Genomic DNA, 22435 nt, shown 5'->3' with positions numbered 1-22435 from the left:
CATAAAATAGAGGAAGGAAGCAGGGCCCTGGTCACCTCTCAAATTACCACCCGCAAATTTTAATCCACCCATCCCGCAGTCCCTGTTCGACCCCTTGGCCAGACAGCGACCAGAGAGCCACCATCGCCTATCCGACCGACTCCAGTTGACACGACCCACGACCCACGACCAAAGACCCACGATCCTTCGATACTCGACCTCGGCCCTCGACCCGACTCGCGACCCCAACCAATTCGTTTTTCTCCTGCGGTGTACCTACCACTGGTCTCCCACTCGACACTCCCAACCGTCAGTCACCACTTGCCCTCGTGCCAATCACCACCACATCGCAGAAACACACAAAACCACACACACACACACACACACAACTTTGGCGCGGCCCTCCCACCTGCCCAACATGACGGGCTCCGAACCATTCCCTCTCCTCAACACCGCCAACGACCAGCACTCGTCTTCACGAGACACCAATGGAAGCGCTGTACGCCGGAGGAAGTCTAGCCAGCTCGGCGAGCTGCGCGGCGACACTGGCGCTCCCTCCTTGGGCACCTCCTTTGCTCACATGCACGCCGTCAGTGGCCAGCAGGCCAGGGTAAGAAGCAAAATACCAACCCTCCAGCCTCCACGGCATGTCGCAGGCTGCTGACTCTTGACCTCTTGCGCCCTCCAGAAATCCGACTCCAGAGACGGCATCGCCGGCTCCTCGAAACGCCAGTCCAAGCGGCGCAAGGCACGCAGCTTGGCGCAGAGGGCCACCAACTATGCCATCAAGCACACCTGTGTCCTGCCCGCCGTCCTGATCGCCATCTTCCTGAGCCTGTACGCCATCAACCCCTCAGAGTCAAACCCGATCCACCGCTTCATCTTCCTCAGCTACAAGTTGCCCCTTGCCGCCGACGCCGACGAGGGCACCCCTGCCCAGTATGGGAAGGGCCTCTGGGACATCGCCTTTGTCTCCTTCTACATCATCGTCCTGTCCTTCACCCGCGAGTTCATCATGCAGGAGATGCTCCGGCCCCTGGCCCGCTATGGCGGCATCAACAACAAGGGCAAGCAGGCCCGCTTCATGGAGCAGATGTACACCGCCGTCTACTTCGCCTTCACCGGCCCCTGGGGCATGTATGTCATGAGCCGCACCCCGGTCTGGTACTTCAACACCGCCGGCATGTACGCCAACTTCCCTCACAAGACCCACGAGGCCATCTTTAAGTTCTACTACCTGTTCCAGGCCGCATACTGGGCCCAGCAGGCCATCGTCCTCGTCCTGGGCATGGAGAAGCCGCGCAAGGACTACAAGGAGCTTGTCGGCCACCACATCGTCAGCCTGGCCCTCATTGGCCTCAGCTACCGCTTCCACTTCACCTACATGGGACTGGCCGTCTACATCACCCATGATATCAGCGACTTTTTCCTCGCCGTAAGTTGATGCCCATCCCAACACAGTCTGCTCGTGCCCGACAGACACCCTGCCGTCTCCGTTGAGAAATCGTACTGACCCGTAATCCGCTCTAGACCTCAAAGTCCCTCAACTACATCGACCACCCCCTTGTGGCGCCCTACTTCGGGCTCTTCATGTGCATGTGGATCTACCTGCGTCACTACCTTAACCTACGCATCCTCTGGTCCATCTTCACCGAGTTCCAGACCATCGGCCCATTCGAGCTCGACTGGGCTGAGGAGCAGTACAAGTGCTGGATCAGCCAGTACATCAGCTTCAGCCTGCTGGCAGCCCTCCAGGCCCTCAATCTCTTCTGGCTGTTCTTCATCATTCGCATCGCCTACCGCGTTGTCTTCCTTGATATCGTCGCCGACGACCGCAGCGAAGACGAGGAGGACGAGCCCAACACCCTGGACGAGAACGAGAAGGCTCCTCTTCTCGCCAACGGCAACGGCCACGCTCTCAATGGCATAGCCGAGGTTGCCGTCGAGGCTAACGGCACCCCCAAGAAGAGGTGATCAGGCCGATTTCAGCCTTCACACTCGCCGTCTCCCTTTCGCTTCAGCCCCGCTGAATTGTATATCCCACGCCAGCTTTTTAATACCATCCATTCGCTATATGCCCTTCTTCAGGCTCGCAGCCAAACGGAATACGTATTTGTACTTTTTCCACTCACAACTGGCGTTTGGTCGGTATCGTGGTGTCGGTTCCCAGGGGGGTATTGGGGCGACACCACGCGGATTTTTCAAAAGAAGACAGGTGACGATCGGGCGGTGGGTCGGTTGGTCATGAGCAACTGCGACGATGAGGAACAAGAGAAATCTCCGACAAATATGACGACGAAGGATATATTATGAAAGACCAAACAAACAAAAAGCATTGCGGTGGTGTAACGGCGTTGGCTTGCCCCCCCCCACCCGACTGATTGGAGGTTCAGGGAAGGGTTGGCAATGGGGCATTCATTCGTTTTAAATTGTGTGGCTTTATTCCTCTACTGTCGCTACAGCATCATTGCATGGGGGGCTTCGTGGGGTCCAGAAAGGGGCCCAAGGTGGTTTCGATACATCGACAAGAGAGAGAGAGCAAGGTGTCTTCCGCTGATATCAGACTCCATGTATGATGGAAGCAGGGACAGACACGGTTGCTTAATGACACTGGCCGGCTTAATACTGCTCAGGGGACGTTTTGGCAGCCGGCTGCGGTTTCTCAAGAATTGATGCCATGGTGCCCAGGCATGGTCCGGTACTGTCTGTACTTATCAATGACGAGTGACAGGAAAAAGAAAGGAACGGGAGGGATAGGTGAAGCGGGGGTTTTCGACGAGAATCGTCTCGCGCCTCCCCAGCCATCAGCCCTGGGGCCTTTTTTGTCCTTCTACATTTGACTTCTGCGGTGCATTCGTGGCGGGAGGAAGGGGAAGGAAGAGAGAGGAACAGAGAGAAGTGAGCGAGCGAACGAGCGCGCGCCCGCGCGAAAAGCCGTGCTCCCGGTGTGTGGTGGGTGTTATGTGTGTGTATGTATGAGCGTCCGCGTCTGTGCCGGTTTAGCAGCATATCCGAGTTTAATCACAACTTAAACCTTCTTCCCCGCGGAGGATTGATTCCTGCGACACTTCTTGTTAACTCCCACTACTTCCCCCCCCCCTATACCCCCAATCTTCCTTTCCTTCCTCCCGCCGTATCAATGGGTCGCACAGCGCGCAGTGGATGTAGGGCGTTCCGTTCCTGTTCCCATCCCATCCACGACAGCGCGCGCGCCTTTGCTCTCTCAGCCCTCTGTCGCGCGCCCTCGTGGTGGGAAGAACACAACGTCTAAATGCAAACTCAACCTCCCTTTCCCCATCAGTCACATTATGGATACTACCTACCCCCTCCCAACCGGGAAGGCAATTGATTCCCCCCAAAGCTTCCTCGGTTTCTCTACCAAGTCATGCGTACATACGCCCCAGCCACATCCACCGCCGATAGCTAATTACGTGAGAGGCCAGCTGTCGAGAGCCAGGGAACCTCCCTCGGTCGTCACTTCACATCACATCACGTACACAGACATCATCAAAACAATGCAAGTTGAAAAGTAACAGGTGTAATCTGTCCATGCTATGTATGCCCGCATGTATGCCCGCGCGCAATTCGCCTCCATAGCAGAGAGGCACACTGGCAGGTAGTAGTAGTAGGGTGGTAGGTAGGTAGTCCGCTAAGCTGAATGCTATATGCTGTGTGCTGTGCTGCGCTACGCTCCGTGCTGTGCTGTGCTCAAGTTCTGTGGTTCAGTACACACATGAAACAGGGTATTCGTGGTGGACAGTGACAAGAACCAAGGGGTGGGTGGCGTGCCAAAAGAACCGAAAAGATACATTTTTAATGTGCGTTTGTGTGTCTGCGTTGCTGTCGTGCCAAAAAAAAAAAAAGGAAGAGAGAAAAAAACCCGAGGGAAAAAGGGAATGATTCCTGCACCGCAGTGGCATTGATATCGATCGTTAAAAGCCATTCATGATCTCGTAAGGGCTGCTTGCTGCGGTCAAATCTCGTTTTCTGGGGGGCCCCTAGCAAGATAAAATCTATGAGACCCGCAGACTGGTGGGAAAGAGCAAACGGCAACAATGCCTTCTTCTCTTGTATAAAAGGTGGGGAGTTAAGAGAAGAACAAAAAAAGACAAGAGTAGTGGACGTTATGATCCTCCTTTCCAGTCCCGGTTGAGTGGTATTATGAGTGGGACGCCCAATGTCCTTCCTTCCTTCCTTCTTCCTACCTAGGTACGGCCTGTGGCCTGATTCGCGTTGTTCGTCAAAAGATAAAGCAAAAAGAAAAACTCCGTATCGCATGCTGTTTTGAGGTCCGTTCGCCTCGTAATTCCGGAAGTCCGCAAGAGCAACAATGAAAGAACACAATCAAAACATTAGCAAAGCCGTTCCTTTCCCTTCCTGTAGTCTCCTAAACTCCGCGAGCCTCTATGCTGGGACTCTTTTGATGATGATGTGTATGCCGCCAACTCCGCCGATGCATTGAAGATGACAGTCAAAAGGGAATGTTCAACCGCGTGCCGGGTAGGAGCTGTGGGCAGCGAGCGGTCTATTATGTAGTGTCGTCGTTTGTACAGGGCCTAGGTGTCGAAGGTACTGCGCGTCAATGGTTTCTGTCAGGTGTGGTGGGCGGTCATGTGCAGCCCTGCCAGCTCGACAGCCGGAGTCGTGGGCGCGGTTGGGATGTGCATCGAGGAAACCATGCTATCGCCACCGTCGTCTGAATGTTCATCGCTACTGTCTTTGCCTGCCAGGCGGGCCTCTCTCATCGCCTTCTTGGCCTGCTCCTTGGCGAGATGGGCGGCTTTGGCGGCTATCTCTGCTTTGGCTTGCTTGTTCCACATGGCAGAGTAGCGACCGTCCCTCTCGAGCAGCTCCGCATGTGTGCCACGTTCCACGATTCTGCCCCTATGAAGAACGAGGATCTGCTCGGCATGGGTGATAGTCGAGAGGCGATGTCTGCTTGAGTTAGCACGGTGTCATACCACCTTCCACCGGGGTGAGAAAATGAGGCACTTACGCGATTATGAGCAAGGTCTTGCCCTCCCCAAGCTCCTTGTTCTTGAACAATTTGTGCTGGATCTGCTGTTCGGTTTCCGAGTCCAGAGCCGATGTAGCTTCATCGAGCATGATAATCCGCGGCTTCTTGAGGATGGTGCGGGCTATGGCGACGCGTTGCTTCTCACCACCGCTTAGTCGCATCCCTCGGTCTCCGACCTTGGTTTGATACCCGTCCGAGAACGACATGATTCTGTCGTGGATGCTGGCAGCGCGACACGCCTCGTAGACCTCCTCATCAGTGCAATCCTGGTTCGCATACTTCAGGTTGTACATGACGGTGTCGTTGAACAGAATCGTGTCCTGCGGAACCACTCCTATGGATCGGCGGACAGAGTCTATTGTCACGTCCTTGACGTTGTGACCGTCGATCTCGATGCTGCCCGACTTGCAGTTGTAGTAGCGGAACATCAGACGGAAGATGGTCGACTTTCCACCACCAGATTCGCCGACGAACGCTGTCGTAGTGCCGGGCTTACACTCGAATGACAGGTCAGTCAAGGCTGGGCTGTTAGCATAGTCAAAGTCGACATGGTTCCATCGGATGTGGCCCTGGCAGTCCTTCAACGGCGGGGCGCCAGGCTTGTCGACCATGTTAGGCTGGATCTTAAACAACTCCAAGAGCCGCTCTCCAGAGATCATTGCCTGCTGAACCGTGCGATAGAAGGACCCGAAGAAGTTGAGCGGGCCCTGAAGCTGGTTCAGGTACGTCATGATCAGGACGAACTCCGAGATCTTGCGACGCCCTAGTACAACCTCGTAGGCGGCAATCGCCATGACAATGAGCATGCCGCTGATAAATACCACCGTTTGGCACATGTTCATCAGGTTCATACCGAAAGTGACCCTGGCCTCGGCGTTCTGGAAGGTTGTGATAGCACCTCTGTAACGCTGGAACTCGAAGGCTTCGGCATTGAAGTACTTGACGGTCTCGTATGCGGTAATTGAGTCGTTCTTCACAGCCTCTTCCTCCCTATCGGCATTGACCATGTCCCGTCTCTGATCAGCCCTAGTCGATGCCATCCTTATGGTCAGGACTAGGTAGGAGAAGGTGATGATCGTCGCCCATAGTGCGTACAAGGGGCCGAACTGGATCCAGAAGAAGGCGATGGCGATGAACAGATCCATCAGCATTGGCGCGACCTGGAATGTCGTCTGCTCGAGGAATTGGTTGACGGAGCCACCCTTGTTAAGTGCTGACAAGAGCTCGCCAGTACGTTTCCCGAGGTGAAAGTCCAGGGACAGAGCGTGAACATGCTCGAACGCTGCGGTCTGCAGCGAAATGTACGAGTGTTGTGTGACTGGGATCCACAGCATCGATCTCAGCGAACCCAGCACGGCTGAAGGCCCCTGCATGAACTTGAGCCCCAGGAATATGAAGAGCTCTTTCCATGGCATGTCGATGGTTCCCTCTTTTGCTGCACCCGTTAAAGCTTCGATAAGGACGCCTAGCTGGAGAGGGACCATGACGTTGATGGCTCTCTGCAGGATGACAAGTATGAAGCAGAGCAGTACTAGAAGCTGGAGCTTCACCTTCTTTGCGGGCCATAGATACGGGAAAAACACGTGGTAGCCTCGCACATACTCCCACCAGGACCGATGTGGCAACTTGTCGGGTCGGTAGAAGGCAAACTCGGTCTGCTTTTGGCGGGAGCTTTTAGCGATGCCATTAGGACGTCTAGCCTCGCTTGTCCGTCGCCTAGTCGATCGGTACGTCGTTCCATTCCCGTTAGGAAGCCCGTTGGTGGTGGGGGCATTTTCAGCTTCCAGAGCTGTTCCGTGGCCATTTAAGAGCGGAGTCGTCTCACCAATAGGGATGGTGTGGCCGTTAGCATAACCATTCGTGTGGGCATGACCGTTCTCGAGGATTGTGGCGTGACCGTTCAGGTGTGGGGCCGTATAAGTGTCGTCTTTAGCCTTGGGGGCCCAGTAATTCCAGAGGCTTGGGAGGTGGCCACGGAGAGAACTGTATAATATGACCTGCCCCAACAAGAGAGAAATGCGAACGACGAGGATTGCGAGGAATCCCGAATCGGCCGGCAATTGGGCCGCACGTAGAGCGAGCTTGGCGGGGGCCTCGGCGTATCGTAGGTCATCGAGTCTGTTGCGGTACACGGCCTGGAGGGCGGCGAGTATGACGAGGTCGAAAGACAGGCCGATGCACCATACCGAGAGGTGGATGGGGTTAGGAGTGTCCTTCTTCGCGCTGACCAGTGAAAACCCAATGTAACCCCAAAAGAAGGCACCGCCTTTGATGTACACCTGCGAAGCAAGATTAGCACGAGAAGACGCCGGGGCTCTCGGGGGAGGAGCTCACGAGTAGCTCGTCGTTGCAATACTGCTGTACGTCCTCCCACTGAGCCGCAACACACTGCAGAACGACGTGGATCGCATGTGCAAGGAATGTGAGGGTCACAGCCGCGGTTGCTGCCTTGAAACCCAGGTGCGATATTCTGGAGAATTCCTGCGAGGGTGCAGCCCGTGACCCGGACTTTTCAACCTTTATTCTCGTAAGTGGTAGTGGTTTGCCCCCTGGCCCAGTCACCGAGGGCTTCTCGACGTCCTCCTGCCTCCGCGACGCGATGACACTATGCAGGGCGAAAGCTATTCCGTAAGACAGTAGGAGAAGGAATGGGTAGGCAACTTCGGCCCTCACGAGGCTACGTTCTGCCACCGTGTAGCCCGAGTGGCCCATTGCGACCTCCCGAGCCATTTTGACTGCGAAAGGAGTGGGTTAGGACCGAGGTGCATGTCTGCGCCGGGAGGGGCGGAAGGTTTAAGGGCAGCCAGCCCAACTTACAGATTCGGGGAAACACGTCACCACATGGGAGACCGAGACATGTGGCGATGAGGAGGTCTTTGGGACCCTGATCTCGTGTCAATGGGCGGCCAGGATCCGTCCAAACGCCAGTTGCAGAGTATGGCCGAACGGTGGGGCGCGCAGACCGGCAGGTGACAAGACTAGCAACCCGGTGGCAAATACCCGGCTGCTTGGTTGACTCGGGTGACGAGGGACGGGGTGGAGGAACTGGCTGAGACCGGCTTGGGAGCTCACCGGGGACAGGCAGGAGCTTTATCCGCGGGCAATGGCAGGCGGAGGGAAAATGAAAGCCAGAGACAGACCTGCGAGGGAAGGAAAACAACAACAGAAAAAAGATGGCGAAACGAATGATGAAATGGAGGTTACCAGGGGAGAGGCTTGCCGCTTGGGTAAGGTGGACGGTCTGGACTCGAGTGGATGTCGAGCCGAATGAGGCAAAGGTTTGACGGGCTGCAGGGTTGCTCGAAGGTCAATTGTCCCAGAAGGTACAGCGCATGGAAGTCGAGGGTGGGTCGGTGGGCAACATCTGGGAACGGCTCGCGGATGTGATCTGTACACTGCCGTCAATCAGGCGATGCAGGGCCTCAAGGTACCGGATACAACGGGGACGTACCCCGTACACAGCACCCTCCTCTGCCTCGGGCTGGTGGTGCGGGACTGCTGGACCAGATGCTCGGTGGACAAGCAAGGGTTGTCGATTGGCTTCAGGACTTGCAGGCGTAGTGTTTTCTGCAGGTTTGGGGTGCTGCAGTCCGGTGCGGGAGTTGAACTCAGTGTCGACGTAAAACTGTGGTGCGGTAGAAAGGTACCGTGAGAGGGCAGTGAGAGAGGGCGTGGGAAACTTTCTTTGTATGGCACCAGGCGGGCCGGGCTTGGGGTAGAGGAAGAGTTACAGGACGATTCGGATGGCGGGTCGAGACACAACTGTCATGATTCTCGCCGGGAAGTTTGCTGGGTAGTCTTGGTATCCTCAGGTATGTGCGTAGGGCGTTGCAGGGAGGTTGGGGGCAGCGGACGGACAATGGGTATTGATAGATCTGTGCAGTCCGGTCTGAAGTTGAGCGCGTCTCACGGTATGCATGCGCAAGCTGTGGGTGTCGGATGAAATGTTTGAAGCAGCCAAACGGCTCGCAGCCCTTGACCTTCACCGCCTGGGATGTGATGGGCGAACGTGCAGGAAGCTACCTGCAGACACAGGATAGGACGGAGCAGGCCTGGCTTCTTCCTGCTTGACTCTCGCGGATGCGGGCTACGTGACTCTCTCTCTCTCTCCTGCCTTGCTTGTTTCCTTCCTGCTGGCTGGATCGACGGGTTGATGGATGGACGTATCTTTATGGCAGCCAAGGCAGGCCACCTTCCGAGAAGAATGAAGGTACAGCTGGGATATGGCAAGGCGCACACACACTGTGGTCTGAAGGACCAACAACGAACGCTCCTCCTGTCTTGGACTGTTCACCAATGCTCACCAGTTCATGCACCCGCCGACAGCCAGAGCAGGGCCAGAGCAGGGCCAGACCGGCGGGAGGGACCCCGATCCACTTGCGCGTTTCTGGCCGTGCTGCCGTCCTGGGCAATCACAGGTCTGGCCGTGTGGGAGGGCTAAGGGCTACAGCTGCACGGGCAAGCCTCAGGATGGCTTGATAAAACCACCGGCGACGGCTAGTCCTTGGGTAGCCGTTGTGCCGTTGTAGTACTAAGACCTCTAGACGCGGCCCAGCGGACAGCTAGGGCAGCAGTTCCCCCCGAACCGGCACGGCGACTGACGTTGGCACCTGGCTGACCCCTTCCTGGGTGGGTTCCAAGCCTGTCATGTGTCGCCTGTCATCTCCGTCACCCGCTCGTTTGTGCTGCCTGTGGCTCGCTTGCTCGTTCGTTGATGTGTTCGTGAGCCCAAAGACCCAAAGGCCCAAAGGCCCAAAAGCCTAGGCCAGCGCCTCGCCTTGATCCGTCGCCAGTCGTTGTCGGTGGAGGTATCTGCCCTTGGGCCCGGCATGCAGCCGAGTGGAGCCGCCGAAAGGAGGGCGCAGCTGATGGTGGGGAGGTCTGGGAGGCCTAGTAGGTAGGTTTGGCCACGCAGGGGTCGGGGACTAGGGCTGCCAGACCTGCCACACTGCAGGAGGGCCTCGAGACTGGACGAGAGACGGGGAGGGGTGTGGGCAGGCTGGCAGGCTGGCAGGCTGGCAGGCTGGCATGGTGGAGGCCCTGGAGGGTGGAGGGGGGGGGCTCCCTCCCGCAGACGCAGACAGACGCAGCAGCGTGCTACTGGCAGTGTAGTAGTGTAGCAGCGTAGCATGTCCACTCATCAAGCCAGCCGCTGGGCTGGGGCCCTGGGGCCTGGGGTCCCGCCTCTCTCACACACACACACTCTCCCTCCCTCCCGAGGTCTCTTGCAGGCGTGGGCGATGATGGGCAGGGCAGGGCAGGGCAGGGCAGTCCCACAATCCTACAGTAGCCCCGGCCCCAGTCGTCCAACAGCCGCTGCGAGGGAGACAGGTGTGCAGGCAGGCAGGCCGGCCCCAGAGGCTTCTCGAATGCGGCATAGCGCCCCTCGCCTCGCCTCGCCGAATATGCAAGCCACCACCGCGGCCGAAAAGGACGACACACACTCGCTGCCATACCCAGCAATTGCTGTTAGACTTTGGACTAATGCCAGTCGGGCAGGCCCCAGCAGGCCCGGGCAGCCCGGGGAGATCGTCGTAGCCCAACTAGTCGTTGATTTAGGTTGCCCAAACCCAGTCCCCACGGCGGCCATGGCCCGGCAGCCCTGGAGCCGGCACCTTATTAGGCAGATAGACAGGCCACAGTAGCACAGATGCAGCACTGTACCCGTACCCGTACCAGACCACCAAACCGGCCCTCGGGTCTTGGCAGGGCAGTCGAGAACCACGCATAGCGCATGGCAAGCTACTGTGTACGGATAGCTCCACGCCGCGAGGTTGCTGCTGACTGACTGAGACGGTCGCCCCTCGTGACAGCTCGTTTGTGCGCGACGACAAGGCCATAGATCTGTCACATTGTCTATGCTCATGCCCATGCCCATGCCCATGCCCTTGTGTTGCTGCTGTTATGGGGTCCCCCGCGTTTCTCCTTGTGGCAGTCGAGCGAGACACACACACACAGAACTGACAGAGAGGGACCTTGTCAGATGTGGTCGTGTGCTGATCGGGTTCGATCCTAAGTAGTAGCCGTGCCGGCTGGGATGGAGGCTCGGGATTCCACACGACTGGCCCGCTACCCAGGTATGTGGCTCTCCACTTTCTTGCCAGGTGCCGCCGGTGCTGAAATGTAGACCATACAGCAGTAGTGTTGGATCAAGCTCAATAAGGGGGGCCACCCTTCCACCTGTCCTCTTGAACCGTTTCTCACAGCATCCGAGACACACATCCATCCAGCCATCACACGCATCCTGACATCGGCCTGACATCGGCTGGGCCCCTCACGTCACCGGGGTCCTTGTGACGGACTGGCATTGATCATCACCCAGTCATCTGCGATCCAGCTGAGACCATCCCCAGCCGAACGTAACAATGGCGACGGCGATGGCAGCAGAGACAACCGCAGCAGCGGGTGGCTGAGCAACCCGCGACAACGATAGCCATGCCTCGCCTATGCCGGCGACAAGCGGGCAGCGCTTGTTTTGTGTGTGTGTATGTGTGTGTATGTGTGTGTACGTGTGTGTATGTACATGCGAATGATTGCGTGAGAGAGTGAGCGTGTGAGCGTGTGAGCGTGTGAGCGTCCTAGTCAACGCCCTCTTGCTGCTCCGCCTACGTGGTGGGATTTTGGCCCTGCTTGTCTTGTTGTCGTCTGCTCGCAGATCCTGTCGGTCGCACCGAACATCAACCGAGCACAACCAAACAAAATACGACTTCGCAGAAACCTTCTGCGCGGCCCGTCCGGTCTCGTTACCCGCTCCAAGGAGCTGGACAGCCGCCGCGATCGAGGCACGACAAGTGGACGGAGCTAAAAGACCGGTGTGAAGGCGGTGGGGACTTTCCGTGAGCCAACGCCGCGGTGCATTATCCCTAGAACTACCGATGTGCTGGCCGCCGTTGCAGACGGCCTGAGCCCATTCGAGCCCATTTCGAGCCCATCGTCTCCGGATGGCCAAGAAAGACCCCACCCGTGCCTACCGATGGCCGCTTGATACCCCAAGGGAAGGTATGTAAGCCGCCATGTAAGCACGAGACTAAGTGCTCAGTAGAGCCTCTTGTATCCGCCCTTCGTCCTTCCTGCCTTGCCTTGCCCTGCCTTGCACTGCAGCTTGTTAGCTCGGCTCTTGTGTCATGCTGCGGCAGCACCTGGGAGACGCCGTCGAATGACACGCTTGTCGACGGCATTCTGCTGGATTGGCCGTTGCAAGGGCGGGCTCATGTCGACCATCGCAGTCGACGAGGACGCGCGCAGCAGCGCGCAGCAGGCAGCCCAGGCTCGTCGAGCCGCCAACGAAAGCGAGCGACCGCCTGCCACCCCGCCGGGCTGCCGGGCTGGACTGAGAGCTGCCAGCGGCAGCCTTGGGTAGCTGCAGCTCTCTTCACCGAGTCTCGATTGCCACCTCGGTATGCTGCCGCCATGTATACGACATGACCCATGATCTTATCATCACCTCTCTCCCACTCTCCCACAGGTCGGCCTTTTGCCTGCCGGCCGACAAAGGCTCTCGACTTGGGACCCAGCCCATTGGTGTCACGGCATGTCGAGATCCTGGCAAGCCTGGCCCCGTACATAGAGTTTGTGACCGGCAACAACAGCCACATGCGAGACGGGCTATTCGCCTGTCGTCGTTGCACAAAAGGCTGAGGCAGAAGACTGGTACCACAGTACGCCACCGGGAAGCTGCTGCTGGTCGTCCGGGGAAAACCTGGGGCTCCCGATCAGGCATTCTCATGTCACGCTGTCACGCTGGGACAGCCGCCGGTCTGGCCACCAAACCCCCCACGCCCTGAGCCTACGATGCGGTCCTTTTGCTCGTAGTCCACGCTTGTCGGCCTCGGGAGTATCAGCCTCTCCCGCAACCACCCCTGTGATGCCTTTTCCCAGTCGCCATGGCGTCTCCTCGGTGTCTCATTCGACGTGGCGGTGACTGCAGTGTATCGAGCCTTCCGGTCGGGCCACGACTGCTGCAGCGGATACAGCCGTTCCAAATACGGGCCTGGTCGATGCCGAAACGGGCGTTCCACCTGCACCGGTTCCCGGGTCAGCATCATCATCATCATCATCATCATACTCATCACGGGCGAGGTCGACCCCTGGCCAAGGACAAAGCTGACCTGGAGCGGACCGTCAAATCCAGCGATACGTGCGTGCATTGCTAGGCCCGGCTCGAAGCGGCGCCCGCGTGCTGGCAGGCTGGGTTGGCATGTTGATGCGGTGGCCAGATAGGAAGCAGTCATCCATGCCTGCTTGCTGGCTGGCCATGTAGCCTCACCTGCTTTTGTGGCTGCTTTTGGCTTTGCTTTGCTTTTTCTTGCCAATGATGGGGGCTCGTGGTCCTCGGATGGGATGCTGCCGGCCCTCCCAAAGGTGTCGAGAGCATGTTGTCCGCCCTCTATCCCTCTTCTGTGGCTGGCAGTCAGCCCTGCAGACAGGACTCTGGGTTCAGAAACGTGGTTGACAAGCCCATGTGCTGCAGGGCGGAGACGTGTCTGCCTCTGAGAGACTATGGCTCGCAGCAGCAGGAGCCCGAAGTTGGTAAGAGGGAAGGTGCCGAGACTAGAGAACTTGCCCATGCAATAACAGGGGAGACAGCCAGACCGTGTGGAAGGGGAGCTGAAGGTTTAAGGCTGCCCGGGTGTGGATCAAGGGCCCCTCCCAGCCAGCAGTGAGTGGTCTTGGGCAGCTCACCTGTGGCATGTCTCCTGATGTGCCTGTGCCTAATGAGCCGGCCACTGGGTGTATGGCTTCTGGTGCTGTGACGGCCAGTCAAGTGCGGGTGATCGCGGCTCGGCTTCAGTGCAGCAGCAGCAGCAGCAGGAGGGAGAGCCATCAGCATCGAGGCAGGCATGTGAAGACACAGGAGGCTCCCAAAACCATTGGCCATGTAAGGTTTGGGTGTCCCAGGAGTGGTGGTGGATGACTGGCTGCTTGCCATGTTTGCACTCGGGTGGACGAAGTCAATGGGTGGGTGTGCTCGTGTGGTTGTGTGTGTGGGTGCATGTGTTTCCACTGGTGCTGACCAAGTTCGGTGTCAAGTCATACTGTATCCGGCAAGCTATTGGTATACCATGGAAAATTGGGCAGCAAGGAGGCTTTGTTATCGTCAAGGAGGACCGGTGATGCTGCCAGGCAGCCGGCAGCCAGGCTGGTTGACTACAGAAAGGACCAAGCCCGGGGAAAGGTGGACTGCCTCCAGCTGCCTCCAGCTGCCTCCTGCTGCCTCCTGCTGGCTCCCGGATGACAAGGAGCAGACACCGCAGACACCACTACCGATGCTACCAAGGCGCCTTCTTTTGGTACCAGACCCGACTAAAGCAGGAACTCGTCATTGTCTGCTTACAGACAGGGGCATAGGGGCCTGTCTGTTTAGAGTTGGGTTCGGCACATAGGATCGTGATGCTCTGGGCCAGTCTAGAACCATGCCAGGCACTCGTCCTGCAACTCGACCCTTGACCTCAACACACGAATTTGGCAATATCAGGGATTCGATTCTATAACACCTGCTGGTGGCCATATCCAGCCAGAACTGTAGAGGAGACCCTCTCTTCGACTAGCACCCAGAAGATCCAACAGAAGCGAAGACGGGGCTCCCAAAAGCAGCAGCCAAGGCCTCAGTGCGGTGCTGGCCAGCTAGGTTCCTCTATCACCATGACCTGTCGCCTGAGATCTCGCCTCTAGCCTCCTTATCCACACTCCCGCTCTTGAAAATGACGACAGTTATCACATACATGGAAATGCCATGTATGTTCTGCATCACCTTCCACACGCAATCGGACCACGCAAGCCACAGACCCACCAGAGCAAACACAGGGACAGCTCAGAATTTACGATTGGGCCCCCCTACAGTGCATAGTCTGATCTGACATACATACGGAGGCCACAGAAGAGGGTGTCGAGACTGTGTGCTGTCACATCAAGCATCTAACGGGCCCGGCGCCCGGGTTTGGTCGCACCGCATGAGCGCGGCGCCACGATCCACTGAACCGCACCTCCACGATCGATCCCATCCCGCCTGTTCTTGCCCAGTCGCACACACACACACGCACACACGCACACACGCACACACAACAAGCCGCGGGCAAGGGAATGGGAGGGATGTAGGGTAGCGAGGGGGGAAAGTCAGAGAGTCAGGCACGGTATGGTACGGTGCTCTGAGTGACACCCACCATCAAGCATCACGACCACACCACCTGCAGTCTCTCGCGAGATGCTGCCCATGCCGGCCGTGTCTTGACCTACCCTCCAGCAAAACTCCTTGCCCTACACGTCCCTCTGGATAATGCCGTCCTGCGCCGCATCGGCTACACGTGTCTCGCCTGTCCTGCCCCGGCTATGCTTGTTGACGTAGGGCCCAGGCCCTCTGTATGGCAGATGTCTCCTCCCGTCAACCTGGTACGTGGCACTACCGGGGGATGGCGTCAAAAAAGGGTTGCTGCAGCAGGCCCAACCCTCCCGGTGGAGCTCTGCTTTTCTGGGTTGTACAGTGGTGGGACGGGACATGACAAGGCGCGCCGAAGTCGCTCGAGGTGGCATATACAACCAGATACCTCGGGCCCTTGTGCGACGTGAGAAAAAGGAGGAGGGCGGTGGTGATGGTGGGCCGGGGACATGCGGCAGCGGCATGCTGCAGACCAGTACTCTGTACAAACATGCTGCCCTGCTGCCCTGCTGCCCTGCTGCGTGGGTGGCCTGTGACGGCCAGGACATATGCGTTTACGGCGTACTGCTTTTATCCATCGCGTACGGCGTACCCTACGGATATGGGGGTCCCCCTCCCTCCCTCTCCTTGCTCCCACACGGCCATGACAGTCAACTAACTAGTGGCTGCAGGCTGCAGCTCGCCTGAAAGGGGGTCCATATCTCACCCGTGGAGGGTGTGAGGTGTAAGCTGCCCTGCAAGACAGACCGCACACAATCACCGCGGCTCAGCGGCTCGAGCAAAAAAGGTCTGGACTTTTGATTGTTTTTTTCCTTCTTCGTCTCCACCCCCTACCCTGCCGCGGCGCGGGGTGTGGGGAGGGTGAGGGCATGACGATACCCAGCTCCTATACATAGTGTAGATACGAAGTGTCAGAGTGTGTGCGCCTCCCCGCCAGGCCCGTCCACTCACCACCGTGATTTTGCTTTGTCGAGGCCCGGGGAACACCACGCGGAACACCGGTCCCTGGCCGCCCGCCCTCTTGGTGGCCCCGGGGATGCACCGGCAAGCGTGACAGGAGCATCCCTGGGTGACCAATGGAGCCCGCCGCCCAAGGCCCCGTTGGTGAACGGTCTGACGGTGTCCACACCGATTCATGGGTGCCGTCTCCACCACCCACCCGCCTTTTTGATGCGCAGCAGGCGTTTGCCGCTGCAAGTCATACCCTCTGCATTCGCGCCCGCGGCTCACCCGAATACAGTAGGCCTGGGCTGGACTTTGATGAGACAGAAGCGGCTCAATGATTTGATCGACACCAACGACGGGGCGACGTTGAACGACGATGACGGCGGGTCTTGGGACGCGCATTTCGCAAATGTGCGCACGTACCGAGTACAGACGGGCGTACAGACAGACGGGCGTACGGGGTACATGCGATGCAAGTGCGCTGCTATGCCATGTCATGCCCATGCTATCTATGTTGTGCCAGGCAGTAACGTCCTGCTTGCTGCTTGCTGCTGCTGCGCATTGCGTCTATAATCTCGTGAATTTTTTCCTTTTTCTCCCATCTCGTACGTCGTACGACAGCACAAGCTGCTGTCCGAACTATACCCGTGATCACGAGAAATTTGCCATTTCTCCACGGCACAGCACCTATCACTTGCCAGGGTTCGACCACCTCCTACCGAGACCGAGACCCAATGCACTACAGACAGACCTCTTCACCGCAAAACATCGCAGCCTATCCCGGGGGCGTCAAATGACGGCAGTGCGCATGCGGCCCTTGTCTCGGATTCCCGCCTCTTGTATCCAGATTGTCTCCCCTGGGGGGGGACTTGGCCCGGTTTCCCCGGCCGTTCACAAGTGGCCACCCCTTCTACGGGGGCACGAGGCTGTGATCCTCCGCGTGTGAGCGAACAGAGGCTGTGCGCCAATGTGGCTTGCCGGGGCTTCCATTGCTTCTCAGTCACAAGACGTTCGGCTCAAGCAAGCCCGGGGCGCACAGCGTCCCCTTCTGGCAAGTTCTCGACGCCTTCGAGAGCACACACATGGGCCACGGCATGGCTGGATCCCTGCGTCTCGACGCGACACAGGTGGCTGATCCGCGGCAGGGAGAGACACTCTTGCTTGTATGAGCCGGCTGAGCTCTAGAAAACTCCTGTCTCGAAGGCCGGAGATGTTCGATGGTAGCCGTAAACCTTGAGATAAGGGACTCTGAGGCTGGGCCTCCGGGTACGGCATGGCAAGTGTCTCGGCTTCTACCGCCGACTGCAGTTATCTTCGCCTTCCGTAACGTGAAGTCGTCGGATTAGCAAGGGCACCTGATCAGGTGGTGTCGAGCGCCAGCGGACGTCCAGGGGCCGAGCCAGAGTCCCTGGTGGTAGACAGTCCGGATATCTCAGCCCGCAGTGTCGGAAGTCTGGCTCACTATACCTCGTGATATGGTCAAATTTGCGAATGGTGGCGTTTCTGGTCCCTCGTCGCCAGCACCGAGAGCAGCACCGCCATACGAGGCGGGCCCGTCAGCCATCTTCTTCGACATCAAGTCCGTCTTTGCGGATGTCGTCAGCGGAAAGGCGCCGCCACAGCCACAAGTGCGCCAAACTCTTGACGTCTCCCCTTCTCTCACGTGTCTTGCAAGCCAGGACCCGGGGGGATTCCGCGAATCTAGACTCTACGCAGGTTCTTGTCTTCGAATGGAAGCGGAGGGGTAGAAATTTGACGTGTGCTGAGGGATAGCCGAGCACGCTGAATCAGATTTGTCACTGCCAAAATATTACCTGATTGAACTGTGGCGTTGAAAGATTGGCAGATGAGCTCCTTTGAATATTCGTCTTCTAACATTGACTGCTTCTGGCTGCGTTCAAGCCATTGTCGCATCGGTAGAGCACGATCACTGTGTTGCCCTCAGTAAATTCATGATCATAGAAGAGATATACGCTAACCACGACCATTTGTTTCAATGACAATGGGTGAAGTCCAAGGTTGCGTGGTCTGGGACCCGCCCCCCCCCCCCCAAGAGACACACAATATTACCATCCTGCACGCATCACAGCATGAATCTGGAGCGCCTTTGGTTGTTGCGTATGTGCCCCGTATACTCATTGAAACAAAAGCAGTGAGGATGTAGCGACAAGCAGGCGGCTGCTTCCCCGATGAACATACTCCTTATTGCGGCATTCAACATGCAGATGGACGAGAATTCCCAGTCGGTCTGCTTCTCGAGACGCGAAGCAAGGTGGACCTCGCCTAGACGCACGTCTAGGCCGTGCGCTGAGCCAACAGACCAACATTACTGAATTGATCGATGCTAGTGGGTGTTCTGGAAGAACACTCTAAAATAAGGGCAACTTCAAGCTCCATCACCATGCAGAACGAAACCCTAGCTTTGCCCGGCACTATCGCCGACCACGACCACCACATCCTGCGGAAGAGCCCCGGCAAAAGCAAATAGCAAAAGAAAGTTCGGGCTGTGACTGTCGTCGTCGCGGCCAAATCGAATTATTGATTCAATAGTGTTGGAAGCTTCCGTTCCGCGATGGATAGGCAATAGCTGCCACCAGCGTAAGGGCCGTGGACAGTAGACAACGTGCCCCATGGAGGGGAATATGCAGATTCACTCCATCACGGTGTATCTCCGACTCGAATCTGTCGGTTTTCTAGCGCCAGAGATGAGCGAAGCGAGTATAGGTGAAATCACGGAAAAGGGAGTGCAGGGTAGCATGGTCAGGGAGAATACCGTCGATGTCCACGGATGAGCAACGACCGTTGTTCGGCGCTTGGATCTGCAGCTTCGAGCTCGCAAAGACGTTGTCTGGTGATGCTCGCCCAGCATCCCTTCCTAGAAGGCAAGCAGGCATGTATCTCAGTGGTACTAAAAGTTCCGCGTCACAGAAAGTGAAGATCATGACACGATGTGACATCGCTCCCAGCATCCAACAGGCTTCAAGCATGCGACTCTTTGTCTTTTGGGGGCATTTTAGCCTGGACGACTACTCAAGCCACCAACAAGAAACCCAGTAGCTTGAAGTGAGTTTTCAAGGTCACGTAGGAGAGGCCTACGGCAAGACGTAACATAAGACCGTAGTGTCATGAAATGAAATGGAACGGACTTCCAGACTTGCCTTGAATGAGAGAGAGCGCTCTGGCTTGGGTGCAAACGTGATGCTTGATCTGACCGCGGCCAACCTAAATGGGCGGGATCAAAGTTCGGCACCAGCCGGCCGGCTTGAAGCTTTTTGACCCGGAGCTCAATGGGCGTCAGTATCTCCGAGTCGAGGGCAGATGGTGTTTGCTGGAGGAGGCTGTCTCAGAAGGACTAAGATTGTGTGTTTAGTCCCTGTCACACTGCGACAGCACAAAATTGGACTACATACGTATTGGTGATTTGTGGTCATGATTTGTCTCAAAAACAGTCCGTCTAGCCGATGCGCCCCCATTGATGCATGCCAAAAATTTACCGCAGCCTCATCGTCGGTTGTCTCTGTCGCGGTGTCGGTAGTGATCGCGATCCCGGTCCCGGTCGCGGTCGCGGTGTCTGTCCCTGGGACGGTCCCTGTCCCTGTCCCGGTCCCGGTCTCGGTCACGGTCTCGTTCGTTCTTGTAGCTGTCGCGGTGCCTGTCTTCCCGCCTGCTGCGCTCCTTGTCCTTCTCGCTTCGATATTCATCAAGCCGGGGTCGTTTCCCGGAGGGCTTCCCCTTGCTGTCCCAGCCGCCGAGGTCCTCTTCTACCGTCATCTTCTTGGCCCCCAGGCCGATGCCGTTGGGGCGCTTCTTGACCTCCTTTGCTTTCGGACCTCGCATTTTGCCGTCCCAGCCCTGCCCCTTTAGTAGCGCCTCACCGAAGCCCTCGACGGGGAATGCATCGTACGTAGCCTCGTCGTCCACCTCGGGTGCATCGGCTGCGGCGTCTCGATAGGCTTCATCTTCTGTGCGATGTGAAGCGCGCTTACCCCCTGCGTCCATCAGTGCTGCAATGGCCTCCTCGTCGGCATCCTTGGGCACGGCAGGCATGTCGGCGTCGTCCTTGTCGGCGTCGTCCTTTGCGGCGTCCCTGTTGGGCTTTTTCGAAAGGACGAGCCCGTACTGCAACGGCTCCTCCTCTTCAACGTGATCCTGGTTGGACCGAGGTGGATCCGGACGGCTTGCTCGCTCTACAGAGTTTCTGCTTCGACTCCTGCGGCGTCGTCCACCAGGCGAGGAGCGGTCCCGGCGATTTCGTTCTTGGTCGTCATCGTCATTCTCAGCCCCGTTGGCGCCGAAGTGAGTGATGGATTCATGTCTCTCTTCTTCGGATTCGTCGCCATCGGAATCATTGTCGAAACCACCTCGTGACCGCTTGCCTAGGGCAGTCGTTGGTGTGGGGCGCGATGCATTCTTGGGAGCGTTCTTAGGAGCGTTCTTGGGAGCGTTTGAACTTGAGGCACCAAATCGGATGGCGATACGGGATCCGTTATGATCGGCCATCTGGGTAGATGTAAGGGCTAGCTGTGGTCAAAATTCCAGCAAGTGCGCGGTTGTTGCACGGGGATGTCAGCGGTCGAACTCGAAATGAGGCGATGTTGGGAAAAGGGTTGGACGTTTTTCTGCGGCGAACTTATTAGCGCGGTCAGGATGGGCTGGGTTGACTGTGAGCACGGCTGGCCCGTGCATTCACGAAAGAAGTGGCAACGCCGCAACCTCGCATTGATTTGGTTGTACGGTTTTGACTTCTTTGTGTAGCGGGCCACACTGCCCGATTTCCCACACGTTGATCAGGGAGATAATCGGGGTTGCACGTCACATATTCGCGATCCTGCCATCCGAAGTGGTCTTCCGTCGAATTTCGCGGCTTGCCAAAGGAACCCCGTCTTCTTCTTCTGGGCGTTGCCGGGTTGCAGACAGACTGGATGATCGGATATCGCAGCGAGGTACATGCCTCGAATCGTCACTTGCGTCTGCCATGAGTCGAGGCAAGTCGCCTTCAACATATCAACTGTTACCCGGATTACGATACAGAATGGCAAACCTCAAGCTCCGTCATTGAGCGGGACAGTCGTCATCATGGACCCTCAGGCGTTTGCGATGCATGCATCCAGCAGCCATGTTCTGGTTTCGAGCGGAAAATGGCGGCCAAGACGAAGACGAAGCCCGTGGAGCGTGGGGGGCATGATATCCGGACCATTCAGTCCTGAAAGAAACTAGACGACGACTGCTTGCGCGGCTAACCTTCCACGACCATTCTGTTGGGGTCCGTCGGTTTTCACCCGGGTCTAGCTGTCGCTGGTCGAGCAACAAGTAGTCTATTGGAGCCGACTGGATGGATGGACAGTCCACAAGCTTCAGATGGGCACGTTGACGGCACATTCCCGTCTTTCCCCGTGGGGTGGACTTCTTGATTGAGATGTTGGCTTTGTGACAAAGTGTAGTGCCGCTGGCTGCTGGTCATAGGAATGATCCATTCTCGTCACAAGCGACACCATAAGGGCTGCATCTCCCGTCCCACTCACCCACTGCACCAACCAACAGGCAATTGCTGGTGCATTTACATAGTATTCCTCATTCTTGCATTTTGGACGGCCACTGACGACGAGAAGCCCGCAGGCCTGCGCTAAGCAAAGCACAAGAGAAATTGCACCACCACTAGATTAGCACAACTCTGGAAACCACCACAAATCAGACGCTCTGATAAGGCCCCGGCCTTGTCTTCATCTGGGAAGCTGGCATCTCATTTCGTGCAGTACCGCCGGGTAGTGCCCTCTTGGTGAGGAGCCCATCCTCCAGGATGCCTCCCCGTTCCAACAGATCGCCCCCAACCCATCCGTCCCCCAGGTTCCCCGGTATAGAAAAAGACAAGTGACAGCGGCGGTAATAGCAGTCCCAGCAGCCAGTGCCCAGCCAAACCACCCCAATCACCCCAACCCAACCTGGTTCTCGTCCTGAGCTTGGAGATGCGCACCCTGCAGCCACCTACCAGGCCGCCTGGCAGGCAAATTGCCCTCTTTCAAGGCAGGTCAAGTCAACCACCCCCAGGTTTGCTGCTCTTAGCGGAAAACGGCAAGTGCCTCTCTTTAGCCTTTCGCATTCCTTTCTCTCCGCCTTTCATCAATCACCCATTTTCACTTACACTAAATCCGATTGACTGCACTGCACAACCAAACTGCCCACCCCCCACGCCCCCCCCTCACTAAACTGCCTCAACCACCAAACCCACTGGGCCAGACACTCGCTGAACCTGAACCCCCCCCCAAAGGTCGCTGCACCCATCGCAGCACGCTGAAAACTCAGGCCCATCAAGGACACGACAACATCACCACATCGCGATCAAT

General features: G+C 57.3%; 4 protein-coding genes across 4 annotated transcripts; 1 reads left to right on the top strand and 3 right to left on the bottom strand.

Moving 5' to 3' along the window:
- Positions 1 to 397: 397 nt before the first annotated feature.
- On the top strand, positions 398 to 1953 carry KVR01_008522 (uncharacterized protein; the record flags this gene model as incomplete). Its single annotated transcript, XM_044793078.1, has 3 exons — positions 398 to 589; positions 668 to 1414; positions 1510 to 1953. 3 exons carry the CDS (start codon positions 398 to 400, stop codon positions 1951 to 1953), a joined length of 1383 nt encoding a protein of 460 aa, XP_044642289.1.
- A 1544-nt stretch (positions 1954 to 3497) lies between these two features.
- On the bottom strand, positions 3498 to 9083 carry KVR01_008556 (uncharacterized protein). Its single transcript, XM_044791830.1, has 5 exons — positions 8448 to 9083; positions 7814 to 8391; positions 7331 to 7731; positions 4976 to 7275; positions 3498 to 4914 (listed from the first exon to the last, which is right to left on the bottom strand). The coding sequence occupies exons 3-5, from the start codon at positions 7724 to 7726 to the stop codon at positions 4572 to 4574; spliced, it is 3039 nt and encodes a 1012-aa protein (XP_044642323.1). The 5' UTR covers positions 7727 to 7731; positions 7814 to 8391; positions 8448 to 9083; the 3' UTR covers positions 3498 to 4571.
- Positions 9084 to 10888: 1805 nt separating this feature from the next.
- Positions 10889 to 14275, bottom strand: KVR01_008573 (uncharacterized protein). The gene is made up of 2 exons (XM_044788175.1): positions 13105 to 14275; positions 10889 to 13014 (listed from the first exon to the last, which is right to left on the bottom strand). The coding sequence occupies exons 1-2, from the start codon at positions 13561 to 13563 to the stop codon at positions 12724 to 12726; spliced, it is 750 nt and encodes a 249-aa protein (XP_044642340.1). The 5' UTR covers positions 13564 to 14275; the 3' UTR covers positions 10889 to 12723.
- Positions 14276 to 18218: 3943 nt separating this feature from the next.
- On the bottom strand, positions 18219 to 22290 carry KVR01_008807 (uncharacterized protein). The gene is made up of 2 exons (XM_044787798.1): positions 19505 to 22290; positions 18219 to 19446 (listed from the first exon to the last, which is right to left on the bottom strand). Exon 1 carries the CDS (start codon positions 20592 to 20594, stop codon positions 19596 to 19598), a length of 999 nt encoding a protein of 332 aa, XP_044642574.1. The 5' UTR covers positions 20595 to 22290; the 3' UTR covers positions 18219 to 19446; positions 19505 to 19595.
- Positions 22291 to 22435: the final 145 nt, after the last annotated feature.

This window comes from Diaporthe batatas (assembly GCF_019321695.1).
Source record: "Diaporthe batatas strain CRI 302-4 chromosome Unknown Contig00010, whole genome shotgun sequence".
In the NCBI taxonomy this organism is placed as follows: Eukaryota; Fungi; Ascomycota; class Sordariomycetes; order Diaporthales; family Diaporthaceae; genus Diaporthe; species Diaporthe batatas.
The sequence above is the reverse complement of the archived record's forward strand: the minus strand, read 5'-3'. Positions and strand labels throughout refer to the sequence as shown.

Bases quoted from the DNA above. Each gene is read 5' to 3' on its own strand.
- KVR01_008556 (XM_044791830.1), bottom strand. From the start codon at position 7,726: ATGGCTCGGGAGGTCGCAATGGGCCACTCGGGCTACACGGTGGCAGAA. The intron at 7,276-7,330 runs GTGAGCTCCTCC...CTTGCTTCGCAG, and splicing joins ATTGCAACGACGAGCTACTC to GTGTACATCAAAGGCGGTGC. The intron at 4,915-4,975 runs GTAAGTGCCTCA...TAACTCAAGCAG, and splicing joins AAGACCTTGCTCATAATCGC to ACATCGCCTCTCGACTATCA.
- KVR01_008573 (XM_044788175.1), bottom strand. From the start codon at position 13,563: ATGGGCAAGTTCTCTAGTCTCGGCACCTTCCCTCTTACCAACTTCGGG. The intron at 13,015-13,104 runs GTCAGCTTTGTC...GAACCGGTGCAG, and splicing joins GATTTGACGGTCCGCTCCAG to GTGGAACGCCCGTTTCGGCA.
- KVR01_008807 (XM_044787798.1), bottom strand. From the start codon at position 20,594: ATGGCCGATCATAACGGATCCCGTATCGCCATCCGATTTGGTGCCTCA.